This window comes from Zalophus californianus, chromosome 9 (assembly GCF_009762305.2).
Source record: "Zalophus californianus isolate mZalCal1 chromosome 9, mZalCal1.pri.v2, whole genome shotgun sequence".
Taxonomy (NCBI): domain Eukaryota; kingdom Metazoa; phylum Chordata; class Mammalia; order Carnivora; family Otariidae; genus Zalophus; species Zalophus californianus.
In genome coordinates, this window is record NC_045603.1 from 69,396,827 (window position 1) to 69,409,977 (window position 13,151).

General features: G+C 37.0%; 1 protein-coding gene across 2 annotated transcripts in view; it reads left to right on the forward strand.

Annotated features, from left to right (window-relative positions):
* The window catches only part of ADAMTS20 (ADAM metallopeptidase with thrombospondin type 1 motif 20), a 176,641-nt gene that overhangs the window by 44,505 nt on the left and 118,985 nt on the right, over positions 1–13,151 (forward strand). For both annotated transcript variants that reach the window (XM_027591604.2, XM_027591605.2), the window contains exons 5-7: positions 10,603–10,686; positions 11,181–11,305; positions 12,633–12,673. In XM_027591604.2, the coding sequence (XP_027447405.1) occupies positions 10,603–10,686; positions 11,181–11,305; positions 12,633–12,673 (250 nt within the window). The remainder of the gene's footprint in view (positions 1–10,602; positions 10,687–11,180; positions 11,306–12,632; positions 12,674–13,151) is intronic.

Below are 13,151 nucleotides of genomic sequence, written 5' to 3' on the forward strand. Positions count from 1 at the left end.
ACAGAAGAGAGAACCCAGATATGGACCCTCAACTCTGTGGTCAAATAATCTTCAACAAAGCAGGAAAAAACATGTAATGGAAAAAAGACAGTCTCTTCAATAAATGATGCTGGGAAAATTGGATAGCCCCATGCAGGAGAATGAAACTCGACCATTCTCTAACACCATACACAAAGATAAACTCAAAATGGATGAAAGACCTCAATGTGAGACAGGAATCCATCAAAATTCTGGAGGAGAACATAGGTAGTAACCTCTTTGACATCGGCCACAGCAACTTCTTTCAAGATACATCTCCAAAAACTAGGGAATTCAGGCCCCCTTGATTGAACAGACTTGGCCAGGATACATCTATTGGCCATTGTAAATTTTTCTTAGCTAGAAATGCCCAGTTAAGTACGTTTTGACTTGAAGAAACTAAGACCCTGTTATTTTCCTTATATATAACATTTCACCTTAAATTCTTATATGTGCTTAAGAAATACATGGCCCCTGTTGCCTAAGCCCAGTGTCTGGTACAAAGTGGGCATCCAATAGTTAATGAAAGATAGAATGAATAGTGATTAAAGTAATACTTTTTTTCAGAATGCATGACATCGTAGTAGACCAAAAAAACAGATGATTCAAAATGATTTCTGAAATTGTACAAAATGGACACTTCTGGCCTTGAAATTTAAAATGAAAACAGCTATACATAGAAATTTGTCCTGATAACATGCTTTTACCTCTGAATCTGAAGTAATTAGATGTGTAATTATCTAGATGTATAATTATCTACGTGTGGGTGTGGCATGCTCATGAGGGGATTCTAATAAGAGCACCGACACAGAGGTTGTTCGTTGATAATATAGGAAATTGAATCAATTGTATGGAACAGTATAGGATAAACTTTGTAATTTTAAATGGTTAAAGGAGATATTCATTAAGAAAATTGTGGGGAAGAGGGTAGGGATACCGAAGGAAAATATTAGATTTTGTAAATGCAACAGATTGTGAAGACTGCTTAATGATGGGCAACTTTGATACCTGTGCTCTGGAAACATGGACTAGAAGGAGGAAAGGAGAACAAGAGGAATGTTTATTGAAAAAATTTTGGGATAGCTACACGCAGTTTTGGTGATAATGGCATCCTCAGAAGAGTTTTTGTTACCTGTATTTCACATAAAAATCAATATAATCACTGTTTGGAAGATACTGTGGCATAACCTGGAGATTACTGAAGTTGTCCGTGGGAGTTTTAAAGCCACAATTCATCAAGGGCAAAACAGATCTTTTGACTTCATAGAAGGTAAATGAGTTTCTCAGATTGCTTGAAACAGTAGCCCAATGTATGCACGTATCACTTTCTAGGTTCTTAGTCCCACTAGGACAGCCAATTTCAGTTGAGGATTAGTTCATAGATCTAGTCAGCTGGTTGTGTTGAGCTCTCATTCCCAAGGAGACGGACCGTCGCGGCGTTAGGAAGAGGGAAGCATTCCAAATGTAGATGGAGAGGAGGAAAAATTTAGAGTCTCTCTTTTGAGGTGGTTTGGGTTTTGTGTATGTTTTCTTTCTTCTTCAGAGGTCAAATTTCAGGTGATTTATAAGTTATCTGGGTTTAATGCTTTCTCCGTTCTTTTTCACTAAAAGAATGTGTGTCATTCAAAAATGAGGGTAGGGATAGAGGCAAACCAGGAAACACTCTTAACTCTAGAGAACAAACGGATGATTACTAGAAGGGAGGTGGGCTGGGGGGATGAGTGAAACTGGTGATGGGGATTACGGAGGACACTTGTGATGGGCATAGTACACTGTGTGTTAACTAACTGGAATTTTAAACAAAAAGTTAAAGAATGTTCAGATAAGGATACAGGAAAGTCAGCAGACTTTCTGCATGTGTGTGTGTGTGTGTGTGTGTGTGTGTGTGTGTGTGTGTGTGTGTGTGTGTGTGAAAAGCCATGATCACAACTATATTTGCTGATATAAACCTGCAGATATAAACCATGCAAAAAGAAACTCTGAGCAAGAGTGACAGACTCTCCTTTTTTTGCCTGGGACTTTCCTAGTTGTGATGTTAAGACTCATGTCCCTGGAAACCCTGTAGTCCTAGGCGAACTGGGACAGTTGGGCACACTTATAGAGCTGGTCAGATTTAGTTCAACTTGTTTTATCTCCACAAATGAATTCCATTTCCAAAATTGCTCTGAAGAGGTAAGAGGAATGCTGTCTCCATGTAAGTGTCCATGGATGTTACCAACTGAGGAAGGAGCCGTTGAGATTTTGCACATTCTGTCCTCATTTTTAAGAAGGTATTAACTGCATTTATTCAAGTGCACACAGGATATCGGTAATGTTCTTGGTGATAGTAATTTAGGAAAAAGACAAGAAAATGTGATTTAGACTTGAAGTATAATTGTGAACCACTTAGAGTTCAAAGTCACGAAGTTTTTGTGTGTTGGCTCCAGATAGGGGAAATAGCTGAATGCTTCAACACTGAGTAAATGGATTATATACACCATTTAGAGAGAGGATTATCTACCCTTAACCACCTTGCACAAAGTAAACATTTGTAGTGTCTTAAACTTTTTCTTTACTTTCAACAATTTAACAAAATTTCTGTATACAATGATAGAGAAATGTGTGATTTAATTCACTAGAGTGCTGTACAAATAGTGTAGTGATCTTTTATTCAAAGTGATTTCAAGGGGCACCTAGGTGACTCAGTCAATTAAGTGTCTGCCTTCAGCTCAGGTCATGATCCCAGGATCCTGGGATCGAGCCCTGCATCAGGCTCGCTGCTCAGCATGGAGTCTGCTTCTCCCTCTGCCCCTCCCCCTGCTCATGCTCTCTCTCTCAAATAAATAAAATCTTTTTAAAAAGTGATTTCAACATTAAAATCGGAAAGAATAGAATTGTGTATAGTTTATCTAATGAAATGAGTTTGTGTTAAATGATCAGAGATGTTCAACTATTTTCTGTACCAGAGCTTTTATCTTTAAAGAATTTGGGTCACAGTATTTGACTAAAATGGCATTTACATATAATTAAACTACCAAAGTAATTGTCATCTAGAGGAGTTACTTTCTTCAACAGACTTACTTTGATATTCAGTGACTTATTTAATAAACCTTGAAAATATTTACTAGGTCAGAGGCTTCTATACTCCATTGGGTTCACAAAGGTTTGACTTTATAATAGTCACCTTCTTACAGATTTAATAGTGTAAATTTAAGGAGCACCATGTGATCATCAGGAATTAGCCCTGTTTATTAAAATAGAGGCATTTATCAACTAAAACCCTCAATTGCATTACACTGACTTAATATCATTGCTTTCACTGATATTATAAGTCCTAGTGGTGTAACACACAGCGTGGTGAATAGTTGACATGGTGATTATTTTATGTTTGAAAATTGATTAGAGTAGAACTGAAAAGTTCTCATCACAAGAAAAAATTATAACTGTGGTGATGGATGTTAACTTAATGTGATCATTTCACAATATCTACATATATCAGATCATTGTATATCTAAAACTAATACATCAGTTATCTCAAAAGTGGCAAAAATGATAAAAATGAAGATAGCCTCTAGGCATATCATATATGTACATTTGCTGAAGCTTTATATACAAATTTTTTCAAAATAGTTGGTCGGTTAATGGTGACAGTAACTTCATGATTTGCATGAAGTGTATTTTGCCTAGAATTTTCTTAATAGTTAAACAATAGAAGGTATATCATTTCTTCTCTACCTTTTTTTGATAAATGTCTGTGAATTACTGTTTTGTGAGACCTGTAAAGAAACATAAACCTGATATGCCAGGAGAACAAACACTTAAAGAATAAAAGATTCAATACATTTTAATTAGATCAATAAAAATTCTAAAATGCGGCACTTTCCAGAGCAAGAAGGGGAAAAAAATGTTCAAGCATTTGTGTGAAATAACACCTCTCACTAGATTATGTGTATATATGTTAGCCTATTCAAGACCCTGAAGATAACTACTTTTTTTACCTAACTTATTTTCTTTAATTTTTTATTGTTATGTTAATCACCATACATTACATCATTAGTTTTTAATGTAGTGTTCCATGATTCATTGTTTGTGCATAATACCCGGTGCTCCATGCAGAACATGCCCTCTTTAATACCCATCACCAGGATAACCCATCCCCCCACCCCCCTCCCCTCTAGAACCCTCAGTTTGTTTTTCAGAGTCCATCATCTCTCATGGTTCATCTCCCCCTCCGATTTCCCCCCCTTCATTCTTCCCCTCCTGCTATCTTCTTTTTTTTTTTCTTAACATATATTGCATTATTTGTTTCACAGGTACAGATCTATGATTTAACAGTCTTGCACAATTCACAGCACTCACCATAGCACATACCCTCCCCAATGTCTATCACCCAGCCACCTCCTCCCTCCCACCCACCACCACTCCAGCAACCCTCAGTTTGTTTCCTGAGATTAAGAATTCCTCATATCAGTGAGGTCATATGATACATGTCCTTCTCTGATTGACTTGTTTTGCTCAGCATAACACCCTCCAGTTCCATCCACGTCATTGCAAATGGCAAGATCTCATTCCTTTTGATGGCTGCATAATATTCCATTGTGTATATATACCACCTCTTCTTTATCCATTCATCTGTCGATGGACATCTTGGCTCTTTCCACAGTTTGGCTATTGTGGACATTGCTGCTATAAACATCGGGGTGCACGTACCCCTTTGGATCCCTACATTTGTATCTTTGGGGTAAATACCCAGTAGTGCAATTGCTGGATTGTATGGTAGCTCTATTTTCAACTGTTTGAGGAACCTCCATACTGTTTTCCAGAGTGGTTGCACCAGCTTGCATTCCCACCAACAGTAGAGGAGGGTTCCCCTTTCTCCACATCCCCGCCAACATCTGTCGTTCCCTGACTTGTTAATTTTAGCCATTCTGACGGGTGTGAGGTGGTATCTCATTGAGGTTTTGATTTGGATTTCCCTGATGCCGAGCAATGTTGAGCACTTTTTCATGTGTCTGTTGGCCATTTGGATGTCTTCTTTGGAGAAATGTCTGCTCATGTCTTCTGCCCATTTCTTGATTGGATTATTTGTTCTTTGGGTGTTGAGTTTGATAAGTTCTTTATAGATTTTGGATACTAGCCCTTTATCTGATATGTCATTCGCAAATATTTTCTCCCATTCTGTCGGTTGTCTTTTGGTTTTGTGGACTGTTTCTTTTGCTGTGCAAAAACTTTTTATCTTGATGAAGTCCCAATAGTTCATTTTTGCCCTTGCTTGCCTTGCCTTTGGTGATGTTTCTAGGAAGAAGTTGCTGCGGCTGGGGTCGAAGAGGTTGCTGCCTGTGTTCTCCTTTAGGATTTTGATGGACTCCTGTCTCACATCTAGGTCTTTCAACCATTTGGAGTCTATTTTTGTGTGTGGTGTAAGGAAATGGTCCAGTTTCATTCTTCCGCTTGTGGCTGTCCAATTTTCCCAACTCCATTTGTTGGAAGAGACTGTCTTTTTTCCATTGGACATTCTTTCCTGCTTTGTCGAAGACTAGTTGACCATAGAGTTGAGGGTCCATTTCTGGGCTCTCTATTCTGTTCCATTGATCTATGTGTCTGTTTTTGTGCCAGTACCATACTGTCTTGGTGATGACAGCTTTGTCATAGGGCTGGAAGTCCGGAATTTTGATGCCGCCAGCTTTGCTTTTCTTTTTCAACATTCCTCTGGCTATTCGGGGTCTTTTCTGGTTCCATACAAATTTTAGGATTATTTGTTCCATTTCTTTGAAAACAGTGGATGGTATTTTGATGGGGATTGCATTGAACGTGTAGATTGCTCTAGGTAGCATTGACATCTTCACAATGTTTGTTCTTCCAATCCCAGAGCATGGAACGTTTTTCCATTTCTTTGTGTCTTCCTCAATTTCTTTCATGAGTATTTTATAGTTTTCTGAGTACAGATCCTTTGCCTCTTTGGTTAGATTTATTCCTAGGCATCTTATGGTTTTGGGTGCAATTGTAAATGGGATGGACTCCTTAATTTCTCTCTCTTCTGTCTTGTTGTTGGTGTATAGGAATGCTACTGATTTCTGTTTTACCTAACTTTTTTACTCAACATTTCTCTAACTGTGGAATGATTTTGTTCTTTAGAAAAAATGCCCTCTACACTCTTCCCCCAACAGCACCTGGTAAATACTAATTAAATACGCTAGGGCATTGTGACCAAGGGTGCTCGGTGCCTCAATATGGTTGCAGGTATTGAGACAAAAAGTAGATAGACCCATTTCTAGAGTTGAGAAACTTCCTTGTAACTAGTAATAGAGCTAGAACTAAAACCACGGTCTCCTGACTATATAACAGTTCTCTGAGGCCATGGTCAAGGGACCATAGCAGGGCAACGTCATGAAACACATCAGGGTTCTGAAAGAGAGTTTTGTACCAAGAGCTAATTAGAAGGGCTTAGAGTGGAATGCTGAAATTCCCTAAGATAGATACAATGGTTAGAGCTAAAGCCAATAAACTTATGAATGTAGTCATGAAGAAGTAGCAAACATGGTACTCTACCATCATGGCAATCTAATATGGGGTGGTAGTTTGGGGATGAGAGAAGCACATTGTACATGCCAATTAGAAAAGCCTCTGAGTAATGAAACGGGCCTTGTCATTCATCTGCCTGCTTCACAATTCCATTTAATTGAATAGTTATACCATAAACCTTTAAATATCCAAATATAGTAGAAGGTATATATATTGAATATGAGCACATAGATGATGGTCAGTACATACATTAGGAAATGCATACAATTAAATAGGATACTCTTAATTACTTCATGATAACCATTTTAGTGTAAAAGCAAAATATCAATCTGAGTTTGGGGTGGAGAGGTGTGTGTGAAGAATTAAGCTGAGCCCTCTGTTTTTGTATTTTTTACCTCTAAAAGAATAAGGTTTTATTATTTTTAAGTTTTCATTTAAATTCCAGTTAACATACAGTGTAATATTAGTTTCAGGTGTACAATATAGTGATTCAACACTTCCATACAACACCCGGTGCTCATTATAGCAAGAGTGCTCGTTAATCCCCCCACTCACCTCCCCTCTGGTAACCATCAGTTTATTCTCTATAGTTAAGAGTTTGTTTCTCGGTTTGCCTCGTCCTACCCCCCCCCCATTTTGTTTCTTAAATTTCACATTTGAGTGAAATCATATGGTATTTGTATCTGATTGATTTATTTCACTTAGCATAATACTCTGTAGCTCCATCCATGTCATTGTAAATGGCAAGATTTCATTCTTTTGTATGGCTGAGTTATATTCCGTTGTAGATATATATGCCACGTCTTATAGAGCTGTTACAGGTGCAGTATCTGGTTCCTTCTGAAACTCAGTATTTTTAAGACTATATATTTTGTAGCTGATACTAAAATATCTGATTGTCATTGTTAGTCAACATCTTTAGGGCAATGAATAGAGAAATTAGCTATGTAGATACTTCATAGCACTTAAGCTTTCTTCTCTGTGGCATAACTGGGAATGCATGGTTTCCTGTGACGTAGAAGTCTTCACAACTGTTCATTTTTAAGGGTGGGAGAAAGAGCCTCTGTGCATACCTTTGAGGTATATTATTTACTTTGTAATGTGACTTAGAAAAACATCCACTTTTAAACTCACTGGATCAGAGGATAACTCTGTAGTTACAAGTATGGGTATACTTTATTTTCCCTGGGAGATAAGTATTTTTTTTAAGTTACATGGAAAATACCAGTTCAGCTACAAATTTCCACAGCTCCCATTTTCAAGTTTGCAATACTGCAGTGTTAACAGACCTGCTTGAAATTGCCAACCATTTGATTGTCCCTGTTTTAACGTACTCTCAACCCCACAAGATGCCCACTTTTGCCAAAAAGTGCTACTGCCAGAGCTGAAGGTACCACCATCGGTAGACCATTGTAAATATTTGTGGCCGTGCAGCTAAAACAACAGAAAAGGTGCTGGAATGTGTATTGAAGTCCATGCTGACTCTACAGTGTCAGCATTTCCAGAGGTGCTTTGGGCTCTGGTTGTGGTTGTACTCCGTGTAGCAAAACAGCAGCAACCATGTATATTATTCAGTTATATTGAAACCGCCTTGGCTGATGGAATTGAGGTCTTCACTGCTAGTACTTCCAGCAAATTTTAAGCTTCAGAAGATCAGGGTCCGTGTCTTCCTTCGCTCTCTGGGTTGCTAGCCAACAAAGCAGGGTGTAGATGCTGAACATTTATAAAAAGATGAGACAAGTAGTACTTCCTCAAGCAATTGCTATCTTGGTTTGGAAAGTGGTCCAGGAGATGGTGATTCAGGTTTCAGAAACTTTAAGCTGGGGTATAGTTCACAAAGTGTACCACAGTGATTCGAGTGATTCTACAACTCTACACGTTATGCTATGCTCACTACAAGCTTAGCTACCATTTGTCACCATGCAATGCTCTTACAACACTGTTGACTGTATTCCCTATGCAGTACCCTTCATCCCCATGACTTATTCCATAACTGGGAACTTGTATCTCCCACTCTCTTTCACCCATTTTGCCCATCCCCCACCCCCTCCCCTCTGGCAACCACCAGTTTGTCCTCTGTATTTACGAGTCTATTAATGCTTTGTTTTGCCTTTTAGATTCCATGTATAAGTGAAGTCATATGGTATTTGTCTTTTTTGGTCTGACTTATTTCACTTAGCATTTTACTCTAGGTTCCTCCATGTTGCCACAAATGGCAAGATATCGTTCTTACGGCTGAGTAATATTCTGTTACGTATATACCATCTCTTAACCATTCATCTATCAGTGGACACTTAGATTACTTCCATATCTTGGCTAGTGTAAATAATGCTGTTGTAATAAACATAAGGGTGCATACATCTTTTTGAATTAGTGTTTTCTTTGGGTAAATACCCAGTAGTGGAATTACTGGATCATATGGTATTCCTATTTTTATTGTTTGAGGAACCTTTATACTGTTTTCCACAGTGGTTGCAGTCACTTTACATTCCCATCCGTGGTGCACAGAGGTTCCTTTTTCTCCACATCTTCACCAACACTTATTTCTTGTCTTTTTGATACTAACCATTCCTGTTAGGTGTAAAGTGTTATCTTGTGGTTTTGGTTTGCATTTCCCTGGTCAGTGATGTTGAGCAACTTTTCACGTGTCTGTTGGCAATGTGTATGTCATCTTTGGAAAGATGTCTATTCAGGTCCTCTGCCCTATTTTAAACAGATTGTTTTTAAGTTCTTTATATATTTTTGATACTAATCCCTATTGAATATATCATTTGCAAATGTCTTATTTAGTAGGTTGCCCTTAATTTTGATGATGGTATCCTTGGTCATGCAAAAGCTTTTTATTTTGGTGTAGTCCTCGTAGTTTAGTTTTGCTTTTTTCCCCTTGCCTGAGGGAACCTATCAAGAAAGGTGTTACTAAGGTCATTGTCAAAAGAGACTACTGCCTATCTTTGGAAAAAATTTTCATTGCACAGGTGGTCCAGGTCCTGAGGGGATTATGTCTCTGAAGGAGGGCAAGACCCTGAGGCATTGGATGTGGAAGAAACCGCTACTGCAGAGGAACCTTTATGATGGCTACAAGTAGAGATGAATCTAGTGAATTAGCACCTTAACGAGGAATCACAAACTGAGCCCATGGAGAGGGCCTCATAGAATTGCTTTTTTCAGTCTTGGAGAATTAAAGACCAGGTTGTGAACTGTGACCTCTTCTAGGGTTCCTTATGTGGTTTTTGGATGAATCTGTTTCCATGGATTCCAGTAGTGCTAACCATTAAAAATTATAAGCATACTCAGAATTGGAAATATACAGCCATTGTGGAAAATATTAGGTAAAACTACCAGAAAAATAGGTAAAACTTATATATTTTTATGGAGAATAATGGTTGTGTAAATTATGGATTGTGACACAGAATGAAGTGAAATTCCTGCTGAATCATCTATTTTCCAAGCTCTCAGTGTTCAGGTTACTTGAGAACTTTGTTAAAATGCAGATTGATTCACTAGTCCAGGGTGGGGCCTGCAATTCTGTGTTTCTAATCAGCTCTAGGAGATCTATATGCTGCTGATCTCAGTAGTAGGTTTAAAGGATACGGGTTCTCAAACTCAGGTTCACGTTGGAATCATTAAAAAATACTGGGGAAATTTAAAAGATACTGATGCCTGCATCTCAACCCTAGAGATTCTGATTTAATTTGTAAGGGATGTGGCCTGGGCGTCTGGATTTGTGAAAGGGTCCAAAGGAGATTTCAGCATGCAGCTGAATCAGAGAATTGATGTTCTAGGACTGGTTTCAATTTATGTTTGAGAAGAAATAACTCATTTAGGCATCTAATCCTACACTTTTTAAATAAAACACTTTCAATATAATTTTATTAGCAGTTATTACATCAAAATTTACATTTACAACATCTAAAAGACTGTCTTAGAAGAGCATATGTAATAAGACTTTAAGAAGATAGAACATATTCTCATTATAGCACAGCACAGTATTAATTAAGTACAGTTCTATTAAGAACTAGAAGTAAACTCCGGTGCTGCTTAACATTCTACAATGCAGATAATCCTACATTTTTTTCTTTGCAGGTTGCAGCAATCTACAAGGACTCAAGTATTGGAAATCTTATCAACATAGTAATTGTAAAATTAGTTGTAATTCATAATGAAGAGGTAAGAAACAGGCCTGAAGTTAGTAATCTTAATTGTAGTAGGCTCCTAGTAACAATATATATAGATCACAAAATTGTTATTGGAAATGAGGTATTTCTAAAATTTACATTTAAAAACTTGATTTGAAAAGGAGTGAGATTAACTTTTTATACTGTGACGGAAACAAAAAGAAAGGAAGTAATAAAAACAACACTAAAACTTAAGGCTTAAAAACAATGAGGTATTCCTTTTATAATCCTGTCATTGAAGGATTTAAAATACAGTTTTTTAGAAGTTTTTTGATCCTCAGTATTGGATGGTTACATTGAAAAGTTCTCACTAGATCCCCTTTTGATCATGTCTTATATATGGCTAAAATATTCCTGAATAAATATGAGGGAGAAATGCCACCTCACTTGCCTCTGAAAATGCTATTTAATAAATTGCAAGGATGAAGGATGCTGACAAGCTTGGATGTTTTAATGTAATATTGAATTGCTCCTTTTTTTGTGTAGGAAGGACCAGTCATCAGTTACAATGCAGCTACCACATTGCGTAACTTCTGTTTGTGGCAACAAACTCAGAATGTTCTTGATGATGCTCACCCTTCTCACCATGACACTGCTGTTCTTATCACTAGGTACAGTTTTAGAGATAACCCTTCCAACTGCCGTTGTTTACCCTTTCTGTCCTGCATGATCACTGATACTTCTTGTTACCTTAATTCTTTATTGATAATACACAGAAGTGTTCTATGAGAACTTGTATTGCAAAAGATACTACTTTCTGAACACATTGTTCTTGCAGACCAGAATGCTAGTTGATTCCTTAGGAAATTAGCAATGTTAGGTTGTTGAGTAATGAAATGGATTGACCGAAACAAAATAATTTCCTTATTTAGGGACAGAATTACGAAAAATAATTGCAAATAAACATAGTTGTGGAACTGAATATAGGTTATATTCATTCCCCACTTGATATTTCAATCGCTTGGAAAGAAGAGCTTTTGAATTTAGTTGGTTGTCCACTTTTTGGACTTCTTGTACTTTAAAAAAAAAAATCTGTGTTTTGATGTTCAATACATGTCTTAATTACTAGACTGCATTTATGAGGGTCTTTCTCAACCTGCTTAAGGAAAACAACTTCTGCTATTATAAAATGATTGTCCATTTTCCAAGCACCACTATATATTGTTAATTCATGCCTTTGCTTCAGCAACACTGATGGCTACCAGGATATTTCGATTTTAGGATTGGCTGGTTGACAAAAGGAAATAATTCTTCCACTTAAGGGTCAGACTCCGAAATCTCTGCTTTCTAGAACTCTGAAATGAAACACTTAGTCCATATGAAATAGTCCATATAAATAGAACTAAAGCAGAATTGACTTAATTTTATACACCATATTATATCATCAGTCCATGGTTCTTCCCTGGATTGTAATTAGAGGCCAAGCAACAAAGATTGGAGATAATGAATTATAAAATGAAAGGTAGACAAAGGAGGCTAGAAGAGGGAGACCATAAGAAATGACAAGAGAACTGTCAAATTGAATGTGTAGAGACTAAGTAATGCAGAAGAAAAAAGTAAGCAATTTGGTAATATCTGAGAACATGTGGTGGAGAATAATAGCTGAAGCTCATAATGATGTTGGAACATCTAGAAAAGCATAAACTATATTACAATAGAGCATAAATAAAGGCAGAGGTAAAAATATACTTAGAAAGTTTATCGTTGAACGTGGTTAAAGCTTCAGCTCTTTTCAGCAGTCACTTTTATATAGCACACATTGCTTATTGGTATATACAAATGGTGTATTATCCTAGGTTCAAATTATTGAGAGCTTAATAAGATCTGGATTTGGAAGTGAGTTTGTGGTAATAGTCACATCATAGTTCAAGCTTCTTTATCTTTGTTTTGACTTGTAAAAATATTTTCTGAAAATGCTTCAAACTTTTTTGTTTTAAGGGAAGACATTTGTGGAGCTAGAGAGAAATGTGACACATTGGGTAAGTTACTTTGCAAATTAAATATAACTTATAGAGATGCCTGGGTGGCACAAGTTGGTTAAGCATCTGACTCTTGGTTTTGGCTCAGCTTGTGATCTCAGGGTCGTGAGATAGAGCCTTGCAACCAGCTCTGCGGTCAGCATGGAGTCTGCTTAAAACTTTTTCTGCGCCTCCCCCCAGCTTGTGTGTTCTCTCTCTCTCAAATAAAAAAATCTTTAATAAATATATAATTTACTGAATTGTTTAAAATGTTTATTTTCCTTTTACATCGTAATCATTTTGATTGTCTTGATTAATGATTGTCATTAGCTTCTGCCTCAATACATTTTAAAGAATAAGAACTGATATTGTGCCAATTACTATATACACATAAAATATATGCAAATCTAAAGCAAAGTAATAAGAAATAATAAAATGAATAGCCATAAATCCACCACCAGATTTAAGAGCCAAAATTTAATACACTCATATGGCCTTT